The sequence below is a fragment of the Patagioenas fasciata genome, chromosome 30 (assembly GCF_037038585.1).
Source record: "Patagioenas fasciata isolate bPatFas1 chromosome 30, bPatFas1.hap1, whole genome shotgun sequence".
NCBI lineage: Eukaryota > Metazoa > Chordata > Aves > Columbiformes > Columbidae > Patagioenas > Patagioenas fasciata.
Window position 1 is genome coordinate 852815 of NC_092549.1, and position 27657 is coordinate 880471.

Here is a 27657-nt window from a genome sequence, read left to right on the forward strand (position 1 = left end):
ACGGGCACAGACTGAAACACAGGAGGCTCCATCTGAACATGAGCAGAAACTTGTTTGCTGGGAGGTGCCAGAGCCTGGCCCAGGCTGCCCAGAGCGGGTGTGGAGTCTCCTTCTCTGAGACATTGAAACCCGCCTGGACCCACCTGTGTGATCTGCTCTGTGACCCTGCGTGAGCAGGGGGGTTGGACTGGGAGATCTCCAGAGGTCTCTTCAGCCCTCACCAGTCTGGGATTCTGTGAAATCCTGTACGGCCTCTTTTGCCCTAACACAGAGCTAGCTCACCCTCCATCTTCCAGTTGAGTGTTTCTTCTGCCTTCTTCAGCTTCAAGTTAATATCCCACAGCTGCTCCTGTATGAGAGGGTATTCGACCTCCAGGACTGTCTTCAGGACCTTGTTGTATCTGTTCACCATCAGCTCCAAGTTGGCCGCCAGCTGCCGGTATGACTCCTTGGAGGAATAGATTTCTGCTGCCGTGGGTGGGATGGCTCCCAGGCGGCTGCCAGACAGGTAGCTCAGCTCCCTCAGCACCGACACCAGCTGCAGAAACAAGGCAGAGAGCTGAATGTGAGACAATCCTCCCCATTCACCTGGTAGACACCCTCCCGTCAATTCTGGGGATCTTAGGGGGTTCCTGCTGTTTTATTCACAAAGCAGCACGCTCTGAGAAGGGCCTGGACACCTCCTAGTCCAGACCATCTCCCTCCCATTGATCTTTGCCTCTGATTTGCTTCCCAATCAAAGACATATAGCTCTGTTAACTACCCAGCCAGCAAACCCTGTGCAGCCTCTAAAAGCCATGATGATCTCTGGTCTTCTCAGCTATCCTCATCAATACAGTCTTTCAGCAATACTGTGCCTGCAGGAGGAGGCACAACCAAAAGCATCTTTGAGTTGTGATGGAACGGGATTGAGCGGGTTATTAAACTATAAACCCAAGTAGAAGTGAGTCCCTGCAACAAACGGAGCAGCAAGGTCTTCCAACGCAATATATCACTTCTAAGACAAAAAAAAAAAATCTTTGCTCAGTTTAGTGGCTTGTGAGAGGGAAAATGCTGCTGAAACGGCACATTTTGGCTGGGTGACAGAAATTCAGTATATTGTATGGGCAATGGCAGGGGTGAGGAGTATCTACAATACTAAAGTGACTATGTCCACAATGACAAGAAGAGGAAAGAAAGACGGAGCGCAGAAGGGTGAAGGGAGCAGTTTGAGGAGGTGGATGGAAGAGGATGGGATGGGAGGAAGGGAAAAGCAGGGGATTGAGGGAGCAGGAGGCCAAGTGAGATAGAACCAAACTCCCCTCCCTTTTATGCACTGGAATGTCTGAGACATCCCCACCATGGTGTCAAGGATGTCTTACCCTCTTTCCCTCTCCTCCATGGAAGGTGAGCTCTGGAAGATTCTTTAATGTTGAAGGGTTGCAAACACATCCTCCCTTTAGGCAAAATGAGGTGCTCCTATCTGCTCTGAAGGGCATGAAGGGGCTGCTAAGCAGGCACCTGAGGACATGAGGCAGTCCTCAGTACGGAAAGCTGAGAGCAGCGCAGAAGCACTCAGAGACTGGAGCTGAGAACATGCTCAGCACGTCACAGGCTCCAAACCCTGGCACCAGGGTGAAGGGTGGAAAACATCCCCTGGGGCCATTTGCTTCCCACCTTAGCAAGGAGATTCCAAGGAGCTGGACAAATCCTTTGTCTGAGAGCCAAGCTGGAATGAGCTCTGGAACCTCAACACTTTTCTCTAACAGCAGCAAGTCCCAGGGAAAGGGGGAAGTGTTTGATGTTTTCCCAGGCCCCTGAGATTCAGCACCTCCGCAGCAAATGGCATTTCACATTTGAGAGGCCCCAGCTCTCATCAGGCCCCAGAACCTTTGAATCCACCTCTGCACTCTGCTGGCTTGGACCCTGCCTCTGCTTTGGGCAGGGGGATGGTCAGGCCTCCCTGTGCTGGAGAGGGCAGCCCTAGGGAACAGAGACCTACTGGAAGCCTCCTGCACCACAATTAAGGAAATCCAACAGCCACAACACTGAAGTAACAAAACAAACCTTTCCTGGGATTTTTATACCCTTTCAGGAAGCTCAGATTTCAGGTAAACATAACACGAACCCACGTCTGTAGGATGATGCTCCTACGCTCCCCACACCAGCGTCAAACCAACCTGCTCTGGAGATGTTGACACCAGTTAACATCTGGCTACTCACAGACTTTCTGGCTTTAATTACAATCTGCGCTGCTTAAACTGTAATCCTGATATTTTACCAGGAGACAGAGCCCACAAAGGGGATGGTTAATTCATGTCACCCATAACAGATGCTCCAGGGACCTCAGCAGAACAGATCTAGTAGCGATCCCACCAGACTTGCCATGCACGGTGGGGCACAGCTTGGAGACGTGCCCTCCAGCAGACAGGAAAGCTAGTTCTTACCTGGGGATCAAAAGTAACTGTGATCAGTTTGGTTTCTGGATCTCGCCGGATAAGCGGTTGAGTAAGGTTGTACTGTGATTTTTCAGAGACTGTCTGGGACCAGTCTGCATAGAGCTTCTCCTGATACCTGCCGAAAAACAAACAAACAAATTAAAACATCCACCACGTAGCTGCCAAGCCCGCACACCAAGACATATAACCAAATAAAAGCCAAGTCCACTTCTGAGGGCTGAAGAACATCAAGGACTATTTAAAACCCACCCACACCACCTCCATAAAGATCTTGGCTTCAAAGACAAACACCTGAAAACCAGTGACAGCATCAAGTCAGGAAAACAAAGATCCCCCAAGTACCATTCTTAGCAGAGGATTCAAATTTGGGGACAAACATTCAAAAGCTCAGAGCAATCAGTTCAGTTTTAGCATCAAACATTAAGATATTAAGTGAGGTGCAACGAATCCCACTCCCACTTGTGGAATACACACATTACAGCCACGGTAAGTACACTGTGAATGGGCACAAGTGGATTGAGACTTCTGGTCAGCTCAGGTTTTCTACCACAGCATCTCCTACATCCAAAAGAATCTCGTTCCAACATTTCTGCTGGGCTGCACAGCCCCTGTCCCTCCCATGCAAACTCCTCATTTCAAGATATCACAGAAAGACTGTGGTGTGTAGCAAAGGATTCCTCCTCCTCTCTCATCACAAAACTCCTTCTGGCTTAGAAAGAGACATTCTCAGGCCCTGGGCTTGCAAATGTGCTGAAAGGTGGTTTAGAGAAGGAGAAGGAAATGGCCTCAAGTTGCACCAGGGGAGGTTCAGACTGGATATTAGGAAACATTTCTTCCCCAAAGGGCTGTCGGGCATTGGAACAGGCTGCGAGGGCAGTGGTGGAGTCATCATCCCTGGAGGGGTGGACAGACGTGGAGACGAGGTTCTCAGGGACACGGGGCAGTGCCAGGGTTGTGTTAATGGATGGACATGAGGGTCTCTTCCAACCAAAACAATTCTATGATTCTATAAGGTTTGGCTTTTTTTCATATAGTTACAGTCGTGCCTGAGCCACCACTTACCTGTCGAGCAGCTGGATCATTTCTTCATACTTCTCTATCACCCTTCTTCCTTCAGCAGAGTCCAAGCAGCTGGTGGCACAACAGACAAGCTCAGCGTTACATTTAGCCCTGTGAGGCTGCAGTCTCTATTTACCCCTTCCCAAAACCACCCACCACCTTGCAGGCAGAGCCTGGCTGGGGATCTTACATTCCAACCCCACCGTATCGCCCAAAACCATTTCACTGCACAAAAGCTCTCCAAGCCCCAGTGCGCCCTTTTGCGGGTGTTTGCATGGCAACTGGCAAATGAGAACCACGTCCTGGGGGAAGAACAAGGGCCCAGAGCTGCTGGAGGAACACTGGTCTCCGTAACATACTCAATGCTCCGGTGTTTGCACAGAGCAGGGCAACCTCTGCTCACCAGCCACCACTTTCTGAGGTCAAAGAGGCACAGAAAGAAGCAGAGTGTGGCTCCCGGCAGATGAAGCTCTTGGCGGTGCCCAATTCATGCCCCTCAAACCGAAGAGCAAAGGTGTCCCAGAGTGCGGGAGGCAGAGCCCTGGCCACGCTGCCAGGGCTGTACAGCCCAGGGAACAGCAGGCCAGAGGAATTCTTATCATGCTGTCTTTTCCCCACTGTTTAATCTACAGTATCCAAGTTTTCCTCAAGATGGTTGTTGATTTTGGAGGACATATTGACAAAACTTGAATTAACTTAACCAAAAGCTGGAAAAAAGGAGCGCCTGAGCAGTCACCGCTGGGCAAGTGCTGAGAAACCTGCTGGAAGTAAACAAGTCCTCTGAGCAAATCCAAGTAAATCCCAGCAAAACCACTTTTGTTTCTCCTTTTTAATCCTTTTTCCCTTTCAACAGCATCATGTCACCACCGTTGCAGAGCATGTTATTAACTACTCTAAACAGAGGACAGAAAATCAGTGTGAAATGCAGATCTGGGTCCTTCATGGTGGACAAAAATTTGCCATTTAGGTTCAAATCAGACATGATAACTTGGGCTCTGTGCTGGGAACAGCCCAAGAGTTTGTTTCATTGCACCAATGTCTTTGCTGCTGCAGAATAACTGTGCACTTAAAGACACTTAATGGCAAGATACAGTGAGAGAAGGTTACAAACATGGTACAGTGACGGTCAAGTTATTTTGGTCAAGTACATTAAAAAAGTGGATCCATTTACACAGAATCCTGACCAGCACACGTGAAGCCATTCCTGTGAGCTACCAGGTGCAGTCCCTGGAACATCCTCAGTTGTCATAAGTCCAACACTGCCTTGCTTACAGAGCTCTTAAATGTTGTCTCACGTGGTGCCAGCTGTGAGTATGAGGCCATACTTCCCTGACACCATCCGTTATAACAAGCATTTGGGTGATAAATATACCAGCATTGGTTTCTTTCCTTGATCTTGGGAGATGGCTCCTTTGTTTAACGCTGAGAAAGTTTTCTTCTGCCCAACAAAATGCTCGTCTGCTCCCCAACATGCAAACCCAGCTCCATCGATCCATCTCAGCTGAGTCCAGCCCAGCACTTCTCTGCTATTCACAGTTTGGATGATGCCAGAACCAGGACTTGCAGCTGAGGAGGTCCTGGAGAACATGCTGAGTGGGATTGCAGCAGGAAAGGTTCTGATACCTCTTTCAATTGCAACCCGGGAACTATGTCTGAAAGCTGAATAGCCCACTGTGCCTCTTAATCGCTTCAAAACAAATCCAGTTAATGAGTTTCTTAAAAAAAATAATGATCACAAGGAAGCTGAAAAGCACCAGTGCAACCACTTCACACCTCTTTGACTAAGAATTATTTCAGCTATAACCATGGGATAATGTTCACCACAGAAAGAAAATCAGATTGATTACAGAGAAGATAGCAAGGTGGTCATAAAGCAACTTAGCTGGAACAGACACGCACAGATGTGGGATGTGCCTGAAGTGATCAAACGGCACCTGGATTCGCGCTCGCAGCTCCTGCGCCCAGCGCAGCGCTCCAGCCACCGGCGGCATGTTCTTGTGCACAGGGGGGGATCCTGGGGAGGGCACATTGGAACAGCATTTGACTGAACACTGCACTTGTAACCCCAAAGATGCAACAACAGAACCGCATTTGCAGAAAACTGCTCTGATTTCCCAGCTTCCTTCCTTAAATCCAACATCTGCCACACTGATGTAGGTCTGTGACCAAGGCGAGTGCCTCTGGATCTTGAATAAGGAGCTGAGATCGAACGAGAAGCCCAGACTATGTCCAAACCTGAGCTGATGTGAGGTGTCCCTTGCCTGGGACACATTCCCCGCCCCTCACAAACACTGACATAGGGATTTCTGACCAGGAGTTACTTCTGTCCGTCTTATCTAACAGCCACAGAACAATAACCACAAATTCACAGCAAATGATTCTCTCCATGATTCTCTCCAGTCCAGGACTTGTCTCGTTCCAGTATGATCTTTCTGAGGCAAGTAAATAGGTTATTGTTCAAAATGACACACTTGAATCCTCATAATCTGATAGAAATCCACCCATTCCCCCCTGTGCCAACAGTCACGGGGAATAATAAACTTGGAAAAGGCTGATTAAACCCTTGGTTACAAAGTCCCACTCGCATACTTTGCATTTTAAGCATTGTAAGGGAAACAAAATAAATTCATTCTGAGGAGCACATGAGTGGGTTTGCAGGTCCCATGGGGTGTTGGAGGCAGCACACAAACGTGGAGAGAAACCTCCTGTCACAGCCTCGCTGGGAGAAAAGCTCAGCATGTGTCTCCATTCCCAGTCACATATCATGCATACACATTTGAAAAAGGGTATTTTTACTCCTAACCAATTATTCGCTTTAATACTAAGAACAGAGCTTTCCCAGGCATTTCCATTGCCACTAGGAGCTACAGAGGCTGAAAACATCTGCAATTTGTAAAGTTTTGGGTTCCTTAGAAAAATAAATCATTTCCCCCCCAAATTAATCTCAATCAAACTCCCTGCAAAACCCATTTTACTCAGCACGTTCTACCTACCGAGCTTCAGCTCTGCCTGGATGTGCCGGGAGTAGATCAGCCTGGCGTGGTCCAGGGCCCTGCTGAACATGCTGATGAGGACGGAGTATTTGCCAGCAGCATCTGCAGCGACTACCGGTCGCTCCAAAAGGCTCCCGAACATGTCCAGCAGCTGTTGGGGTGAACACGCAGGAAAAGAAGAGGGGAAAAATTTACAACCCCGACTCCTGCAGAGAGATCAGCTGGGACCTTCCTCCCCAGCCCAGAGGCTTCAATACTGTCCACACCGATGGGCACTTTGGAAAAAGGAAATTTGCTCCCTTTGTTACGGGGCCTCTCAGACTTTCTCTGGGGTTGGACCACATTCCAACTGTTGTTCTTCAAATGCTTCAAGATTTTCTATTTTTTTCAAAAAACTTACAAAGATAAACACTGTCACTTGCTAAAGGCTTTTCTACAAATGCTTATATTGATTTTTTTAAAAAAATACCATTTATTATTTCTGCAAGATAGATTAATTGATAAATAAACCAGCTTTGTTTCTAGAAAACCTGTTTCCAAAACTGAAACAGACCCATGTATTAATAATATTAACAAATTGATACTAACAATATCAATTCTCACCAGGAAATCCTAGAAAAAGCATGATTTCCCCCAACTTGCAGAGAGAGACACAAATATATCTCCTGGCATCCAAAAGCTTTGTGAGGGACCCACCAGCCTGAGCATCCCAAACCAAGAGCAGCCCAAAAGCTACAAGTCCCACTGTCCCACCAGCAAACACCAGCCCCATGTGCCTGTGGCTCCAGCACCGCCTGGTCTCCTCAGCGTGATTCTCACCGAGCCGGGTGCCCTGATTTCCCTTTTAGGGAAGAGCAAGGGAGCGATAAACAAACCTTGAAGGCGTGGTCCAAGTTGGAGGCGTCATCAAAAGCCTGGATGAAAATGGTGCCCAGCCGACGGTCCATGTCTTCTACTTTCTGCTGGAAACCAAAGGCATCCTGCTCAAAGTCCTGCACAAAGGCAAAACACAAGCTGTGAGGCTGCAAGATGGCACTAGGAAGGTACCTGTAACTCCTCGATCCAGAGATGCCCTCTCTTATTCACCGTGAACTAAGCCACTCCTCTGGCCAATCTTCAGCCATCGCAACGTGGCAAAGTCCTCACGAAGCTTGAGAACATTTCTGTGCTGTCCCATGGCTGAGATGTTGGCCCTTTCTCTGGGAGGGACCCTTTGGTCCTGAGGGCTTTCCACAGCCCACATGGCACTATCTTCAGCCTACAGGCAAGATGGACTATTTCCACACCCTCTCCCCCACCACTTGGCCTGAAGACCACACCATCATCCAGAAAACCCACGGATGCACCTGCTGAGTCCCAAATCCAACCTACTTTCAAGTCAAAACAAGCCTGTGGTTCCATGGTGAGCTGGTTGTGAGTGAGGCAGTTTCAAAACACTCGCACAGGTTGCCCAGAGAGGCTGTGGAGTCTCCACACTTGGACATAGGTAATCTTGGAGATATTTCACCTGACCAGTCACAGTCCTGCTCTAGCTGAGCCTGCTTTGAGCAGGGAAGGTGGACTGGGTGATCTCCAGAGGTCCTTTTCAAACTCAACAGTACTGGGTTTCTGTAATTTCCATCATCTTCTTGCACTGCTTTTCTTGCTTCAATTGTAATAAATCCTTTGAACTTCAAGAGTAACATCTATATTTGTTTTCCTACACGTAAAAGAGTCCAAATCAAAGACTGAACTTGACAGTCCGTGACAGTCCTTCTGTTCTAGCTTGGACAAAACCACTAAAAATGAGGTCATGTGTCTCTTTTCCAAAGGACAAAGTGCAAGGAAATAGCTTTTACTATTGCTACTGCTGAGCTCCAGCAGATCCAGATGCCATGTTTTAGCTAAAAAAAACGGCTCCAGCAGTGGCAGAGGGTGCAAAACTAGAGCACTGAAAGAACAAACATGACTCAGAGTCACACAAATGGCCATGGGGTCACCAAACCCAAGCCACCTCCTGCAGAGCCACTGTCACCTCTCCTCTGTGCCTGCCCTGCTGAAGGAGGGGTGCTATGGAGCAAGCAGCTTTCCAGCAAGAAACACTGGGGACGTGCCACCCCCTGCAGAGATGTACTGGGAGCTGCAGGAAGCAAAGCACGAGCCACCCATCCCCACACCAGGCAGGTCCCAGAGGGCTGGGAATATTCCTTTAATTAAAGCACTACTGATAATAAAATAGAGCATCCTTGAATTCTGAGAGCCCCAGATGCCATGTGTTCATCTAGGCAGGAGCGAACACATCCCAGAGATGATCTGAGTTGGCCCTCATCAGGCAAACTACCTTGTTTTTCCAAAACTAAGACAGAGTCTTATATTAATTTTTGCTGCAAAAGATGCTTACTTTTTTACATGTATAGCTGCCTGGACCCTATTTATATTGACTTTTTTATGAACTGTAACTAGGGCTAATTTTTTGAATAGGGTTCATATTTCAAGCATCCTGAAAAATCATGCTATAGCTTGTTTTTGGGGTAGGTCTTATTTTTGGGGAAACATGGTAAATACCAAGAGCAGGAAAGCAAAGAGATGTGGGTGTTGGTATAGCTCTTATACCTCAGCAAGCACCATGTACAGCAAAAGCTTGTGCATAACTCATGGAAATCCCAGTTTCCCAGCTGCACTGATCTAAGGTGCTGATCTAGCAAGATATGTTAGATATAGACGTGCAAGAAGTCCCAAATCTCTGCAGGAAAGGCCAGCGGCTCCCTGTTCCCTCCAGTACCAGATCAGATCATAATGAAAGGAGGAAAGAGCTGGGAAGAAGATAGCAGGAAACTGCTGCTTTGGAAACATGCACATGTTCCTGATGTTCCCGCAAACTGGTCCCACCTACCGTGTTGGTCAGGTCAAGACAGTCATAGGTTCGCTCTGAAAACACCTTGTATGCCTCCTGGAATTCCTCATACATGTCCAGGACCTGCTGGCCCAGGGTCTTCCCTTTAATCCCACTGAATTCAATTTTCTCCAGCTTCATCAAGTCCAAGGAAGTTGCCAGGAGATCCTTCAAAGTCAACGGAGGGAGACACAGGTCATGATGTTGACAAAAGAAGATGACAACAGTTGTCACGACAGAGTTGCACTTGCTGAGGGACCTTCCCAAGCACAGCGCTGGTGCTCAGGCTGGGTGGCAGGGATGGGAAGGGGGGAGCCTGATCTGCCTGTCCTGAGCATCAGTGGCTGCTCATAACACGTCCCTGCCCAGTGAGACCTGCTGCAGCCACTAGAAATACCATGACAACTGTAAAATCGCTTTTAAGTGTATTTAAAGGACAGATCCAAAGCAGGATATGAGACTCTTATATGTCATCCAGCATAGCTAAGAATCCCAATTTTATAGGTATTAACCAAGGACAGATTTCTAATATTTACAGGTACCCAAACTGTCCAAAGCTCCTGCGCAGTCAAACCTCCACGTGTCCAAGTGGGTGTTGCAGCACCTGCCCCGCTGGCCCTCTCTGCTGAGGTGGCACACGGGTCCTTCCCTTCCCTTCCCATCCTCTGCAGCCTGGCAGTGTCACCTCTTGGGAAAATGTCCCGCTCCCCCAGTGGTGGTGGCAGCACTGGGCAGCTCTGCTGCCATCCCACCTCATCTGTCTCCCTAGGTAGGGCCAAGTAAGGGCTGGTTGAACATCCATTGTCTCAGAGGACCAGGAGAAATGTGCACAGGAATGTACTGGTGGCCACTCTCTGCTTGCACTTGTCCTGGGGCCACCCGAGCAGGGCAGCAGGTTTTACCACAGACACGTAATATGAAACAGTGCAACGAACCAAAGGAAAGGGATCCTTCCCTCTTCACGTGCTCATGGGCTACCCATGCACCAGTGTAACTGCAGCTTTTATGAAAATTCGAAAACAAATGCACATATGCATTCATATTCACTTCGACACACCAGCACATCCGCTTGAACAAATACCTAGTAAGGCAAAAAAATAATGTGGAAATACCAGTTGTCCCTTGCTTTGTCTTGCAAGGTTGCTTGAAATGAAGTGATGAGGGGAAATTGAGACGGAGAGAGATGCAGCAGTTTTCCTCATTAACAGGCTGGTGTGCACTATGCTTTTAATTATTGTTTTACAGCTCACTCCGCAGGCTCTCCCTCTGACTCCAGATACTGCAGCTTCTACTGTCCCTGGAGTGTGGGACAGCCACGGAAGGAGGAAACAGACACTGGTCAAAACGCACAGTGCCCCAGCTCAAAACCTCCCCACTGGCTTTTGTCTGCAGCCCATATCCACAGTGTGCCCATGGCATCCATGGAATCCCAGCAGTCAGTGCCCCAGAGCCTTTACAGGGTCCCAGTAAACCTGTCACCAACACTGTCCTCATGATAACCTGCAGTTATTCCTGTGTCTATTTATATTCCTCTCTACACTGACCAGCATAATTTGGTTTATTTCACATCAAACCCTACTGGAAACCATCATTATGAATACTTTTAAAATAGGCACCAGTCATGACAGTTTTCAACATAGTTAATTAAGGAACACATAAAAGTATATGGCACATTTAAAGCAGTAAAACTGCAAACACCAGCAACCTGTACACTGGCCATCCAACCCTACACACTGAGAACGCAGCAACAATCAACAAAGAAATTCATTTGGGATGTGTGTGGAGAGCAGATGAATGTGTGTGGTTAGCCACGTGAGAGATAACAGGTACATGCAAGGTCTGTACAAGAGGTACATACAGTATCTGTATAAGAGGTATATACAGTGTCTGTATAACAGGTACATATGGTGTCTGTATGTCTGTGGTCTCCAGACACAGCCATGTGGTAAGGAGAGCATAGGGAGCTCCCACATTCACACTCAGACCTGCTCTCTGCAGAACATCTCCTGTGGCTCAAGGAGCCCTTGGCCACACTGGGAGCTCAGGGATGACACCCCAATGTCCCTGCCTCAGGTGACAGATCTGGCAAACAGGGACACCCCTGAGCCACAGCACCCCAGTTTGATGGACTATGAGGATGCGAAGGGACAACCTGGTGAGGAACGTGTCCCTGCTCCTCCCCAGGCCCACGTGGCACAGCCAAGGGGATCCTGCCATCTGGCCTCTCCAAGACAGGCAGGACCCAGCTCTAGGGTGTCATAGAATCATAGAACCATTTCAGTTGGAAGAGACCCTTAAGATCACTGAGTCCAACCATAACCTAAATCTGTCTCTGATGGCACCAGGAGACCTGGGAGATTACATTGCTTTATTTACAGCTGTGCAAACCACACCTCCAGTAATCCTCCTTTTCTTGCCCCAACAGGAGCAAGGAGTCCAACGGGACTCCTGAGAGCAAAAAACACACCTATCAACCTGACCAGCTTACATATGCACTGAGCAGGACATAGTAAAACACAGTCTTAGACTCGCTGTAACAGGAGACCTAACAGCAAAAGAGTGGCCCCATTCCCTGGTATCAGGTGAAGCTATAGAAAGGAAAGATGCCAGCAAGTGATCTCCTGGCTACAGAGTTCTCCTGACGGTTTGCAATGTTTTTCAAGACCAGAGTCTCACCTCCACCATCTCCAGTCTCTTCAGGAAGGTGTCCAGCCTCGCAAACACCATCGTGGAGCTGAAGTCCCACTCCCTCACTTCTTGGCCTGGTTCATAATACATGTGCAGTTTTTCCCTTCTCTCCTCAAATGCCTCTTTGAACATGTTCAGGATACCGAGCACCATTCGCACCTTGCCCAGGCTCTCCTCCATGTCCCCTTTCAGAAGGTCTTCTGGAGACAGGTACACCAGGGCCTGGAAGAGCAAAATCACACCTGAGAGGTCACTTCTGCCATCATGGAAAACAAGGACTTCTTGTGTTGAACACATTTGAACCTGTTTATTAAGTTAAATGTTGCCTAAAGAATCACTTTTCCAGGGAAGGACAATAGGAAGAAGGGGAGAGGGGACACAGGGGACTGCAAACACAGGCATCACAGCCACAGACCTGCTCAATGAGAAGGTTGCAGATCTCCTGGAGCAGCACCACTATCCGCACGGGCATGTTGTAGTGCTTGGAGGTGACCCAGATCAAACACACCACGTGGAGCAGGGGGAGCAGGAAAGGCTTCACCTCGCTGAACTCAACCCTCTCTACGTCTTCCAAGCGGCGCTTGAGGGGTGTCAGGTGCAGGTGAACGTCCTGAGCTTCAGTCAAAGCTGTGTTGAGAGACGTGAGAAGCGGTAAGAACCACCCAGCTGCGGTGTGCTGGGTTCCCAGCTAGGTGCTGGCCTCACCACATGGAAAAGTGCCTGGGAAAAGAAACTGTCCTGACAAGCACTGAGCACCCTCAGCCACCTGTGTGCTGCAGGTCACTCACTCGTGAACATCACTCACCTGCGGCAGTAACCAGAACAGAAATAAGCTGATGTGATGGCAGGGGACAGGGAGCTGGGACAGGGCTTCGTGGAGAGCCTGAGTCCACAACTGCTAAAAAGTCACACGGAATTTGCCCAACAGCACCAAAAATACAGTGCTGCCATGGCTGTGAGCCATGGCCTTGCTGTACAGCACGACAGGCTGTACAGCCTTGGCCTGAGCCCTTTTTAGCTCAGTTTTGGCTCAAGCAACTCCTTGTCCAGTGGGCAGATGACGACGGCCCCACTAGTCCTGACTGTAATAGAAAACCTGTCAACAGTAAAGCAACTGATGTCTGACTCGTCGAAAGCTTTAGCTTAGCTCTGTACAGCTGTGTGGTTTTACCCTGAAGAATTACCCCAGAGCGCAAGCATTAATAAAACCAGATCGTTGTGCAATTAAACCTGTGGACCAACAAGAAGTGACAGAAGTGCTTGAATGCATGCAAAAATAACCCCTAAGGCCCAAGACCAAGAAGAAGAGACTCCCACTATCAGCATCACCCTCCCAGCAAATCCACCAACAGCAGCCACACCAGTACAATGCCAGGGAAAGGGGCAGAGACTTAAAAGCAGGTGCACACAAATCTGAACTGCGCTGTAATGGAAATTAACAATTATAGTCCAAATTATCCAATTAGGGTTAGTATCGCTGTAGCCGGATTAAAACCAAATATTTGTTGTATTTTGATTAAACCCTTAAAGTATTAATTAGTTTAACAATGAACCCTTGGCTCCTTATATAAGGGGTGTTTCTCCAGCCCATTTAAACTGCACAATGCAGAGTGTGACACAGATCCTTAAGAGATTCAATGTTTGCACGTGAAGTGGTGAAGAACAGTGTTTTCTGCCAGCACGTGCACAGCTAACACAGTCTAGATGGTTTCATTGTGCCAGAGAGCAGCTGGGTTGGACATGGATGTCCAGCTGTGTTGGTCTGCAGGGACAGACCAGCAGGACTACACTGTTTTTCACTACAGACAGGGATTTGCAATATTTCCTTGGGCTGCGCTCAACTCCCCTAAGCAAAGCAAAGCAAGGAAATTCGGGCTGCAGTGGCCAAAGCCTGAGAAGCAGCGCTCTAACAAAGCAGTCTTAGGTACAAGATCTGTCCTCTTAGTCTGAACTCCCATTCCTGCATAATAACACCAGAGGAGCTGGTGGAAGTTGAGGTGAGTCCTGTTAGAGTAATGCAAACACTTTATTACAGCAGAATAAATTCCCAAACCCATTCACCCTGAACTTTGGCAAGAGTCTGGCTCAACAGACCAGCGATGGAGCTTGTCCCAGCCTGGAAACAAAAGCCTAGACTCAAGCACAAGCAGCCCAGTCTCAATTCACAAACTAGAAAGATTTGGCTTGAAATCAGTCACACCAGGCCATGAAGAAAGGCCAGAAGCCAGCACTGTGGTAAAGTTGCCCCAGCATCTCACCTGCCTCAACATCCATTAGCATGGTTTTGAAGGCTGGGATGTAGCTGCTCTCAACTCTCTCCAGCAGCTCCATCATGTTCCTGACCTTCCTCGTTGTCAGCTGGTTGTAAATGCATTCCAGGTCATCACACCTACAGCAACCAAGACACAGAATCACAGAATCAGTTGGTTGGAAGAGACCCTCAAGATCATCGAGTCCAACCATAACCTAACCCCTGGCACTGCCCCGTGTCCCTGAGAATGTCATCTCTGTGACTGTCCAACCCCTCCAGGAATGGTGACTCCACCACTGCCCTGGGCAGCCTGTTCCAATGCTTCACAACCCCTTCTGGGAAGAAATGTTTCCTAATATCCAACCTCAGCCTCCCCTGGCGCAACTTGAGGCCGTTTCCTCTCATCCTGGCGCTTGTTCCTGGGGAGCAGAGCCCGACCCCCCCTGGCTCCAAGCTCCTTTCAGGCAGTTCAGAGATCAGAAGGTCTCCCCTCAGCTCCTGTTCTCCAGCTGAACCCCCCAGGTCCCTCAGCCACTCCCATCACACTTGTGCTCCAGCCCCTCACCAGCTCTATTCCCTTCTCTCAACTCACTCCACTACCTCAAGGTCTTTCTTGGCCTGAGGGGCCCAAAACTGATTTGAGGTTTGGCTTCCCCAGCGCTGAGTACAGTGGGACAGTCATTGCCCTGGGCCTGCTGGCCACACTGTTCTTGATGCACACCAGGATGCTGGTGGCCATGTTACCCACCTACACTGGGCCATCAGCTGTCCCCCAACATCATCTGTTTCCCCTGGGCCTGATTCAGGGCTTCCTCCAGCTACACATGGACTGTGGAAATGGGAGAAAGCTGCATGAGGCACAGACAAACCCTACAGGACAGAAAGTGCTGAGTTCAGCATGACAGCAGCTCTGCTACTGACAGAACATCGCTGAAAAAAAGCCATCGTGTTTCTGCAGGCATTAGCAACAGCTCTCCAGCCAGCAGGGCTTTGCCCCGAGTCAGCCTGAACCAGTACAGCACAAAGGTTTTCAAAGGGCAGGAGGAAATACCACTCCCAGGCTCCTGAGCATCTAAAGCCCCTCTGGCCCTGACAGATGAACAGCAGCCAGCTGAGATGCACCATTTCCAGACAGCCCCCAGCAGGTGTCCATCAGCAATTACTCCTGTGGATGGCTCCTAGTGAACAGTGACGAAAGAGTGCCCAGAGCGGGTGTGGAGTCTCCTTCTCTGAGACATTCGAACCCGCCTGGACCCACCTGTGTGATCTGCTCTGTGACCCTGCGTGAGCAGGGCTTGGACTGGGGGATCTGCAGAGGTCCCTTCAGCCCAACCAGCCTGGGATCCTGTAAAGGGCATTTCTGAAAAAAGTCCCTTGAGGTGTAGCCCCTGTGGTGGGGCTAAGTTAAAACACAGCCAGCTGCCCAGTGACCTCCCAGGCACTTTGCAGATCATGATGATTTTCTGTGCGGGAGCAATTTTCCTTAGTTGAAGCCTACATGAACCCCAAGTGGCCTGTTCTTCTCAACTCATGGAATTAGCAGCTCCACCACCAGCACTCTCCCTCTACACAAAACCAGCACCACAGGGCACCATGCACTGGCCAGGCTGCTCTGGGTACCTGTTCTTCCAGAACTCCAGCTCCACCTTCGGGTTCGGATTGCTGCCTTGCAGGAGAGGCTCTGAAGACTCTTTCTTCAGTGCCTCCTGGATCTGGTGGCTCCAGTCTATGATGGCCGACTCCATGGCATACACCAGAGATTTATCTATCCGTTCCATGCTGTAGTAAACAGAGTACGTGATTAACTTTGTTGATGTGCATTGCTCAGTTGGATCTACTTCCAATGGCCGTGTGGGCAGCTGGATTTTACAGGGTTTCACATTTCAAAACCACAAAACAATCAAACCCCATAAGATTTTGTCACTGGTTTAATATAGGAATTACACTCTGGAGAAAATGGCTGAATGTCTGCAGCAGTGTGGGCAACAACACTGTTCATAAAGTGAATGGTGGAAATGAAGAGCCAGTCGCCACCTCTCTGCACAGCCAGTCATTGTCACATCAGATCCATTCAGGTTCAGGATCTGACCTGGAGACTCACACATCCAGCAAGATTCTCTCTCCCCATACCATTCTCCCTCAAAATATTCTACATCCCTGCAGTCATTAACTCACTTAATTCAGCAAGAAACACCACCAAGTGGGCTGGGAAGCTGAGGACAGGTCACCCCACTGCCTTGGAAGCATTAACTTCTCACAAAATCCCACCCGCACCACGTCCTGTCTGAGGAGTGATTCATTCCACTGCACCCACACATCTCCTGGGGTTCCACAGGGGCACGCACGCAGCCCAGACACGATGACAACTTGATGTACAAACGCATCTGCTTCTCTGGACCTTCCAGAACCTGTTATTTTGGGGTGGTACTCACGATTTCTCATTTTCCAGATCAATGTCCTCAATTCCCTCTGAGCCAGCTGGGAGAGGCAGCAAGGTCTTGCCGTCTACTTGGCCAACAACTGTGAAAATGGTACTTTTGAGGTTGTGGACATGACGCACGATGTCTTGTGACACCACTTGTGGCCAGCCCTGATGGTTCTTCTTGTTCGTTAGGATGGGCACGATCACCTACAGCGGGAGTCACGGAAGACCAATGGAGAAAAAAGTGCAGCAGGAGACGGACAGGCCACCAGGCTCTGAGGTCTGTGCTTGGCCAAGCCTGGAGACCCATATTCATTGCTGTCTCAAGCAGTTCCCATGTGAAATAGAGGCAGCTGATGATGAATGGGCATCTCTACAGGCCCACTTTATACAGCAGAACACCCTTTTCCCCAAATCCAAGCAGCCAAGGAGGGTGGAAGCCAGTAGGCAAAGTGAGCAGCCCCATCCCCAGGCTCTCCCAGCCTTTCAAGCCCGCAACTGGAGATGGCCCCATGGGCTGCTGTCCCTTGCCCTCACAACTGTCCCCGGTGCTTGGTCCCCATGTCCCTGCCCATGGGCACAGCCGTCAGGCTGCCCTTTGAGCCTGCCAGGGCTGGGCTGAGCTCAGTGTGCTGCAAGGGAAGGTCTGCTGGTACCCCCTGGGATACACTGGTGGTGAGGGTCCCCCAGGTCCCAGCTGCAGCCCACCAAACAGGAGCTTTGCCTTTATCAGCACTTTTACTGACCCGGCAGCATGGGGTTGTGGGGCTGGTCGGGGTTTGCCCAGATTTGAGCTGCTTTTGGCTTGTTTGAGCTGTGACAGCAACACCGTGTCTGTCACCTATCCTGGCTGGCTCTGCACTGGGACCAGCCTGTGGCAACAGCCTAACAAAGCCAGGTTGTCCCTAGTGACAAACAACAGCCCTTTGTGTTACTGGACTCAGGGTGGGGGTAGGGGAGGGGGGGAGGTGACTAAAGGCATAAAAATAGCTGCAAATGGACATAAAATTGAAACGGAATAAAGCAGCTCAGCACCTCCATGGTGCTGTCCCAGGACGCTGAAGACTCTTTGGAACTGTGGCTGGCTCTGTAGACCCGAAGAAGACCCGACCAGCCACCTTCGTGCCCAGGGAGCCGTGGGAAGGGGGAGCACAACCCCAGGGAACACACGGGCAGGTGCTGACGAGTTCACCTTTAGCAGTTTTAGCTGCATTATTAGCAAGATGTGTCTCTATTACTTAAAGCATGTGGACTGCTAATGCCAGTGATGTTGTAACCAGGCAAATGATAGCCGTTCATTTTCTTTCTGACTGTTAAAATGATAACTGGACTCAGGATGAAGCCCCAGCCCACAGAGCAGGTGTGTTCCCTTCGGCACCGCAGGAGTGAAGCAACAAGTGGACAAGGTCACCAGCTGTGACCCCTCACCGAATAAAGACAAAGTGTGGGCAGAGGAACACACGACCCCAACCCCAGGAAATTCAAGACCTTTTTCACCTTCACGCAGACCCACCCCACCTGCCTGACCCAGCACCACCGCTGCTTTTGCCTTCAAGTGAAGCTTGAGAGGAAAATAGGATGAAAACCAGGCACAATCTGCTCCCTGCAGAAATACTGCATGTCTGCACAGGGGAGAGCAAAGCCTGCAAACACGCAGCTGGGACGCACAATCCCGGCTCCCAAAGGCATTCAGAAAACAGGATTTAACAGGATCTGCCAAAGTGTTCCTACCCCACCATCTACCCATAGCAGACGGTGCTTGCAATGCTATTGGCCAGCCGTGATGCAAAACCACTGTTTGTGCAGACTTCGCAAGACCACGGGGCTCATCAAAACAAAAGCTCCCCGTATAAATAATGTGTTTTCTCACAAAACCAGGATAACCAGTCTGGCAGCCTGCTCTTGGGAATCCAATCTATCAGTCACCATCTTAATATACCAAACATCATGATCAGAGCTTCTCAAATCCAGCAGCTCCTCTGCTTTCCCATTACAGCCTCATTCCTGAGACTTCTCCAGGTGAGGAGCCATCAGGAATAAACCGAAACAACATTGTCTAGTTCAGGCTAATAACACAGCAAAGCAAAAGCACTCGAACCTCTTGACGATCTCTTTAAGAAAACATCAGCCCACCTGAGATAACCCGACACTGAGCTACAGGAGGCTCCTGAACATCACAAAACACTTTTTCACTATGAGAGTAATCGAGCACTGGCCCAGGTTGCTCAAAGAGGTTGTGAAGTCTCCATCCTTAGAGATAATGAAGAGCTACCTGGACATGGCCCTGGGCAACTGGCTCTGGATGGCCCTGCTTGAGCAGGGGTTTGGAGTAGGTGACCTGCAGATGTCCCCTCCAGCACCTGTGGGTACATCAGTCCCACAAGGACCCCACTGATAGACAGAGCTGATGTGGATCAGCATTCAGGTGGTTTATATGAGTTCTAAAGCCGTCCATGGTACTGCAAAGGGCAGAGTTAAGGGTACAAGTGCATCAGCAGAGAAGGGAGGGAGGCCAAGGAGCCTGTCTGTAGGAGGGGACACCTTCCCCGCTGCCATGTGCGAGGGGCACCCGGTACTCATGGGTGCCAGGGCTCCCTCTGCACCTCCGGGGCTGCCCAGGCCTCACAGGATCCCAGCCTGGTTAGGTTGAAGGGATCTCTGCAGATCCCCCAGTCCAAGCCCTGCTCACGCAGGGTCACAGAGCAGATCACACAGGTGGGTCCAGGCGAGTTTCAATGTCTCAGAGAAGGAGACTCCACACCCGCCCTGGGCAGCCTGGGCCAGGCTCTGCCATCTCCCAGCAAACAAATTTCTCCTCATGTTGAGCCTGCCCCCGTGGCCCCTCATCCTCACCTCCTCCACGAGGGCGGCAAAGTGCCGCAGGGCATCGGCGGGCAGGTCCCCGCAGAGCAGCTCCCCGGGGCCGGCGCCGGGGGCCCGCAGGAAGAACAGCCCCTTGCGGCGGGCGGCGGGGGGCGGCGGGGGCGGCCCCAGCTCCAGCTCCCCGGCCGGGCCCCGCCAGAGCAGCAGCGCCGGCCCCGCCGGCCCCGCCAGGAAGCTCCGCAGCAGCGGCCCCGCCGCCTCCCCGCCTGCCCAGCGCTCCCAGCGCTCCGCCGGCACCCCCAGCCCCCGCGCCGCGCACCGGCACAGCCGCTCGGCGCCAGGCACCGGCTCCACCGCCTGCTCCATCCGGCCGGCACCGGCGGGTGTTTGCGGGGAAGAGCCGCGTTGCCCGGGGGAAGGGACACTGCGAGGAGCCGGGGGCGGGCCGGGGCGGGACCCAGCTCGCCTGGGAGACGCAGCTGCCCCGGGCAACCACGGCTATCAACACAAGCTGGGGATGGAGGGCCTGAGAGCAGCCCTGCGAAGGACTTGGGGGTGCTGGGGGATGCTCCCTCTGGGGGGGGTCTGGATACCACTGGATCCACCTGGGCACCCCCACAGTGGCTTTTTAGCACTTATTTTTCTCCTGAAAAAGCAAACACAGTGGGGCTTTCTCCCATCCTGCCCCATGGAACCCCACTCAGACCACACCAGTGCTTGGTTGCCCATCACCATTTATTGCAGCTGCTGCCTGCTCAGCGCCCAGGGCAGTGGGACCGGGCCCGAGACCCCCATCCTGCCCGGCTGTCAGGGAGTGATTCACTGCGGGGGGTGGAAACTGGGGATCCCGTACCCCTATATATATGCTAAACCAAATTATTCGGTTGCAAGCAGTGGTTGAAATAATAAGCAACCAGACGGCTGAGGCACCGAATCTCATAGCGAGACAATTGTCTCAGACCAGAGCTGCAGTGTACCAAAATCAGGGAGCGTGAGATTGGCTTTTAGCTGAAGAGAGGGGGGCGTCTGTGGGAAACTGAATACTTCGGAGTGTTGTTTGGAAAGAGATAACGATGGGGAAGCCATAATGAAAATAGCAGAGGAGATAAAACGCGTTGCACATGTACCAGTACAGAAGTGGAATTCTGTACTTACTAGCCATTGGTGGGGTAACTTATTTGGGGGAGCCTGGTGGAAGAAAATAGGCTTCATGATAGTATGTGCATTTCTGGGTTTACTGTTTGTGCCACGTACGACCCCGTGCTTTGTTCAGTTAATACATTCAGCAGTCCAAGTCCTCCCCACCCCCCGCCAGCGAGTTCGCCTCCCCCCCGGGAAGCCGGGGCGTCCCTGCCGGCTCCGTGCCCGGGGCGGACGGGGGTGGACGGCGGGGGGGGGTGGACGGGGGCGGGGGGGGCACGCGGGCGTCCCGCGGTTTCTCAGCCCCGCTGTCGGAGGCCTAACCCCCTCACCTGCCCGTGCTGCCGCCTCCCGCGCTTCTTCCTCGGTGGCTCGCTCGCTCGGTCCCTCGGCCCGCTGCCCGCCCCGGCCGCGGGCTGAAGAAGAAACCGACCCCGCCAGCGGCTTTGCCTCCCCCCGGGGAGGCATAGAGACACCGCGTCCCCGTCCCCGTCTCCCCGGCCCGCCTGCCTCCCTGCCTACCCGCGCGCGGGGTTCCTCGGCCGATCGGCAAGACGCTCCCGCGCTGGCCTCCCCGCGACCGCCCGCCCGACGGGCTTGACTCCGAGCGACTGACCGTTGGGCACCTGGCGGGGGGCAGGGGGCCGGTTGCCGGGCGGCGGGGAGAGCGCGCATGCGCGGCGCGCGCAGTTGCCGACCCCCTCCGGCCCTTCCCGCGGGTGGGCCGGAGGGGGCGGGGGGCAAGGCGAGGGCGGGAGAGACCGCGCTTTGGGGTGCGGGCGGGGGGGGGTGTTTGTGCTCGCCGTGCAGTCTGAGCCGGAACACGAAGTGAAATTATACGGCGGCGGCAGATGCGGGTGGGGGGCACGACGACACCACCACGACCCCGCCGCCCCTGCCGAAATAAACCCCCACCAAAAAAAAAAAAACCACCGCCACGAAACCCGCATCCCCACGCCACGCGCGAGCCCCGAAACTCCAGACACGGACTCGCCGAGCGTGTGCACGGATCGCGAGGGTCGAAAAGCTCGACTCGTAGAGTCGCGTACACTGTCCCGCAGCCACCCGCGAGAGGCTCGCTCGGTCGCGTCCAGCTCCTGTCCCTGCGTAGGACCAACCGCCCCGCCGTTCCGGTTCAGTCCTTGCCCGCCGGTCCCACTTACTTAGACTAAGCCTAAAATGCACAGATCTCTCCATAAGGATGGGTTTTATACTCTACTTCCACAATCTGCTGGCAGTACAAAAGAATAAGCGGCAGATCTACTTAGGCTGAGTCACGGTGGTTTTGTGCAGAAGGATATGGAACAAAGGGAGAAAGCAAAGGGAGCAGGACAAAGGGAGGGAAGAGGAAAAACTAGTGCTGAGCTGCAGGACTGAAATGGAGGAGGTTTTGCACTTTCTTATGATACAGTTGTATAGGTGGCTTCAAGCCTAGACAACACGATTTCACGTTTTTCTTCTGGAGTTATGCATTTGCTGTTCTTTCTTTCTTCTTGTTCTTCTAGCAGGATCATTTTATCTGAGCATGGCAGTGGCCCTAAAGGCACTTGCTTTGATAGAGCTGTCCAATAAGGTGTTGAACAAGTCCTCGCAGACACGGAATGATGTAGCATGCTATAGAAACCAGTGCTTCTGTTACTTCGATTAAAGAAGTAATTTCTCTCAATATTCCAAACCAAGATTCTAACAATCCCATGAGTGGACTATCTACACCTGAATTCTCAGCCAATTCTTCTGCTGAAGCTGTGGTTAGACATATATCACCTTTTTCTGCCAACATCGTATCTGGGACCATGTTATTTTCCCATGCCATTCTACTAGTAGCATCTAATTGCTTGGTGATTCATTTAACTGCTTGTCTAGTATAACTTATAAATAAATGTTATTTATCCCGTCTACATTCTTGTTTGTAGTTACCTACCAAAACAAAAAGGACTCAGAACCCGCAGCTAACTTGACTTCTTGCTTTGTGTTCCTTGGGGACTCCTCTGGGGACCCCAATCTAATTGAAATAAACCCTGTCATCAGAGGAAAGCCCTCAACTCCTTTTTCTGTTGCCCTGATGGATCACAGTGTTCAAATGCCAGGGTAAAAGGAATTTCCAATTGTACGACGTCACAGGTACCTTCCCAGTGGGGGATAAAATGGAATGAAGTGTCATCTTCCCACAGTACCACCAAAGATCCACTCAAGAAGCATTTGAGGACATATGAGGACCAACTTCCCGTGTCTCTGCACACCTACTCATGTTCCTAGGAACTTGGTATCATTCCTGCCGCGTCGTGAGAGACAGGCAGTATGATTTCCAATTATTCCTGAAAATGCCAGGGGAATTTTGATATTTTCCCCTGCAAAGCTGGAAACAGGAGGGAGAGAGTATGACACGACTTATTTCTCCATGCCGTAGAGTCTTGGCATAAGGCTAAGACGCACTCCATCCCCTGTCAATCTTCGCTCCACCCCAGAGGGAAGGGTACCACTTGGGCCACAGGCCTTCCTGCTGCACAGGCATAGCAATTGCTCGTTTAGGCTTTGCACCATATATTTGATCCATTCTACCCAGGCATTTGTACCTCCATATATTTTGAACCTTCCCAGGGCATCTTTTCTACTAATGTCTATTTGTGATCCATAAACCCCACTTACTGAATCATCTGCTCTCTGCCTTGCAATTAGCAAAGGGTTGCACTGCAGAGACTCACATCCTGGGAGAGACTGTCCTTTAGATAGGGTCATTTTTCTTTGCAACTCTATAACCGTTCATTGCTCACTGTCCATCCCCTAAACTCTGTGCTCCAAATAACACTGTACCAGGAGGGGCAATGAGAGCACAGCCGGCGGCCTTCCCCGGCCCCAACCACCGCCTGCCCGCCCCAGTCCGCCGCAGCGAGCCCGGCCGCCCATCCCCGCCCAGAGTTCCTCCCCACCCCCCGCCCCGGCCTTTCGCCAGCGAGTTCGCCTCCCCCCCGGGAAGCCGGGGCGTCCCTGCCGGCTCCGTGCCCGGGGTGGACGGGGGTGGACGGCGGGGGGGGGTGGGCGGGGGGGGTGGGCACGCGGGCGTCCCGCGGTTTCTCAGCCCCGCTGTCGGAGGCCTAACCCCCTCACCTGCCCGTGCTGCCGCCTCCCGCGCTTCTTCCTCGGTGGCTCGCTCGCTCGGTCCCTCGGCCCGCTGCCCGCCCCGGCCGCGGGCTGAAGAAGAAACCGACCCCGCCAGCGGCTTTGCCTCCCCCCGGGGAGGCATAGAGACACCGCGTCCCCGTCCCCGTCTCCCCGTCCCGGCCCGCCTGCCTCCCTGCCTACCCGCGCGCGGGGTTCCTCGGCCGATCGGCAAGACGCTCCCGCGCTGGCCTCCCCGCGACCGCCCGCCCGACGGGCTTGACTCCGAGCGACTGACCGTTGGGCACCTGGCGGGGGGCAGGGGGCCGGTTGCCGGGGAGAGCGCGCATGCGCGGCGCGCGCAGTTGCCGACCCCCTCCGGCCCTTCCCGCGGGTGGGCCGGAGGGGGCGGGGGGCAAGGCGAGGGCGGGAGAGACCGCGCTTTGGGGTGCGGGCGGGGGGGGGGTGTTTGTGCTCGCCGTGCAGTCTGAGCCGGAACACGAAGTGAAATTATACGGCGGCGGCGGCGGCAGGTGCGGGTGGGGGGCACGACGACACCACCACGACCCCGCCGCCCCTGCCGAAATAAACCCCCACCAAAAAAAAAAACACCGCCACGAAACCCGCATCCCCACGCCACGCGCGAGCCCCGAAACTCCAGACACGGACTCGCCGAGCGTGTGCACGGATCGCGAGGGTCGAAAAGCTCGACTCGTAGAGTCGCGTACACTGTCCCGCAGCGGTCTGGTCCGGTTCGGTTCGGTTCGGTTCAGTTCAGGCCTTTCCCGCCAGTCCGGTGCAGTCCGGTTCAGTTCAGTCCTTTCCCGCTGGTCCGGTGCGGTCCGGTCCGGTTCAGTCCTTGCCCGCCGGTCCCGCTTACTTAGAGTAAGCCTAAAATGCACAGATCTCTCCATAAGGATGGGTTTTATACTCTACTTCCACAATCTGCTGGCAGTACAAAAGAATAAGCGGCAGATCTACTTAGGCTGAGTCACGGTGCTTTGCTCCTAAGACCATGCATACCATGGGAATATTTCAGCTGCATGTCCCACCCCAACCCCAGAGAGCAAGAGCTCCAGGAACAGGTGAAGAAACAGGGAAGGACACTGCAGTGCTTCTGAGAAATAAAGCAAGGACAGAAAGGCAGACGGGCATGCTGTGGAACCTTCTCCTTACCCGACTGTGCTGCTGCCACTCATGAAATGACACTGTAGAGCAAGTACTTTTAGCACCTTTTTTGTGTACCACGTTCCAGGAACCCTTCCCCTGGAGGTCCAGCTGCTGAGGTGGAGACTCAGGACCTGGACCCCATGGCTTCGGGGCAGAGGCTCTGATGGAGAGGAGAGGAGATCAGGGGTTGCACTGGGAAATGTGTCTGCACTGCAGGGGATGTGAGAGAGGTTCCTAAATCCCATCCCCAGCATTTCTGGTAGCAGTTAACTCTTCCTGCCCATGTCTGTGCTCCTGCAGCTGTGTCTCTGTCCCTGGGTCTGCTCCCTGTCCGTGTCACAGACCCCGTCCCACCCGCTGTGTGCTCAGCTCTGTCCTGCTCACACCGCCTGGCACTGCCCAGGTGTTGCTTTATCCATGCGAGCCACGGAACCTGACACACCAATATGATGTTCACAGAGTTCGCTTTATTGTCGGACCGGGCTGGCTTTATAGCAAAGCTGCCCTGTCCACGCGCCTTACAACAACGTGATTGGTTGTAACTCGTGCTATACAATAACATGCTAGGCTGCATGTACTGTCCACGCGCTCTGCACGCATGTGTCCGGCGATTGCTCACTCATTATTACCTTCTAATGGTGCTCCTTTAGTCTCTTTTGTCTCTGGCTTCACCTCTCAGCCAGGCTGGCGACAACCCCATCCCCCTGGGGCGGGGGGGGCTCTGCCACTACATCTCCCCCTCTTTTATTTAATATTAACAATACGCCATATCATGCTTTAAATACAGTGTGAAATACAGGGTAAGAACATTAAGGCTAATACAATTACAATTAACAAGAACAAACCTGTTTTCAATATTCCTTTTAACCAAACAAGGCATTCACCCCAAAAAACCCAGTATCTTCTGTTATTTTCTTGTTCTGCAAATCTTCTATCTTTTTAACTTTTAAGTTCAAACAACACATACAATCAAACTCTTCATAACTGTGAACATGTCCAATAACAAAAAATTAATTGCTGCTCTGTTTTACAAAGTGGTATTCTCAACATTGGCTACATTCATTGCTTAAAGCGATAACATGTCTGAGGTTAAGGGTTGTCATCACTGCAACCGGTTTCTTCTCTGTTAGCTAGCCAAGGTCTCACCCACTTTGCTGGGATCCATGAATTTTTGTGGTTACCTGTAGAAACACAAGCATATCCCCTTCCCCAGGTTATTAGTGACATAGGACCTTCCCATTGTTGTGTTGTCGGATTAAACACACTGACCTTAGGCACATTTTCGGAAAAATCTTTGACATTTTTGATTTAGTGCATAACAACCGGTTCCATTTCAGTTTCACTTTTAGGATTAAGCCAGTTCAGCACATACAATGCCTTCATCAATACCTCTTCTGGGCTCACACCAATTCCCCCTTGTTTTTTCAAAACAGACAAGAGATTTTTAATGCACGGTGTGCACGCTCAATAATTGCTTGGCCAGTAGAATTATAAGGGATTCCAAACAGGTGCTGTACCTTCCACTGGGTGAGGAAGGCTGCAAGTCTGTCAGAGTGGTATGCAGGACCATTATCTGTTTTGATTTGTGTAGGGACACCCATGACAGCAAAAGCTTGTAGTAAATGACGTTTTACTGCCTTTGCATTTGCTGAGGTCAAGGCTGTAGCCCACAGCAGTCCTGAACAGGTATCTATGGAGACATGAATGTACTTTTGTCTGCCAAATGGTGCAAATTCAGTAATATCAGTTTGCCATAACTGACCTGGCTGCAAGCCCCGAGGATTTACTCCCTTTTGTTGGAGAGGGACTATGCGGGCACAATCAGGACAAGCTGCGATAATGGCTCGAGCTTGTTCCTTTGTAATTGTAAACTGCTTTCGGAGTGCTGCTGAGGATTGATGAAAGAATTCGTGAGCTTGTCTGGCTTGTTCAAAAGGGGATATATCTGCTACTGCCACAAGTTTGTCTATGGTGCTGTTTCCCTCTACTAGACCACCTGGTATGTTAGTATGGCTTTTTATATGCATGATAAATACTGGTGCTGTCCTATAATCTAATACGTTCCACAAATCTAACAATGCTTCAAACAATAAGGAATTGGAAACTCGCTGCAAAAGTGCTCTATGTATTCTTTGTACAATTCCCACAACATAAAGAGAATCTGTTACCAGATTAACTGGAGAGTTATGCCATTTTTGCAATGCTGCTGTCACCGCTCGCAATTCTAAAATTTGAACCGATCCTTCAGCTATGACAATCTGTGAATGCCACTGACCATTCTCAAACCATACAAAGCCTCCTTTGCATGAGCGACTACTCGCATCTGTGAAAATGGTTATAGCATCTAGTGGATGCTCACTAAAAATTGACATAGGCTCTAAGGGGAGGTTGGTCTTAAATATAGGATGTGGTGGATAATGATTGTCCACCTGCACCGGAATCCGGGCAAGAGCTGAGGCAAGATCGTCATGTTTGAGAAGGATCTGTTCAAACAAATTGAGGGAAATAGGGATCACAATTTTAGCAACATATAGTCCAGACAATGTCAGAAATCTGCTTAGTCCTTTCACTATCACTTGGGCAATGGCTTCCCACCTCTGAATGATGGTTTTTTGTTTTTGGCTGTTTAAAAATATCCATTCTAATATTACCAATGGATCCTTTTCTTCCGTGCTCCACTGGGCCAAAAGTCCTGCCACTTCCTT

The 27657-nt window shown here is 51.3% G+C and overlaps 1 protein-coding gene and 1 pseudogene across 1 annotated transcript; both read right to left on the reverse strand.

The window, feature by feature from the left end:
• The window catches only part of LOC139825892 (dynein axonemal heavy chain 9-like), a 33751-nt pseudogene extending 33002 nt beyond the window's left edge, over positions 1-749 (reverse strand).
• A 1470-nt stretch (positions 750-2219) lies between these two features.
• Positions 2220-21361, reverse strand: LOC136112691 (dynein axonemal heavy chain 9-like). The gene is made up of 12 exons (XM_065857485.2): positions 21209-21361; positions 16734-16930; positions 15922-16080; positions 14309-14439; positions 12466-12677; positions 12039-12272; positions 9363-9530; positions 7366-7482; positions 6491-6641; positions 5397-5511; positions 3501-3569; positions 2220-2553 (listed from the first exon to the last, which is right to left on the reverse strand). Exons 1-12 carry the CDS (start codon positions 21359-21361, stop codon positions 2340-2342), a joined length of 1920 nt encoding a protein of 639 aa, XP_065713557.2. The 3' UTR covers positions 2220-2339.
• Between the last annotated feature and the right edge of the window lie 6296 nt (positions 21362-27657).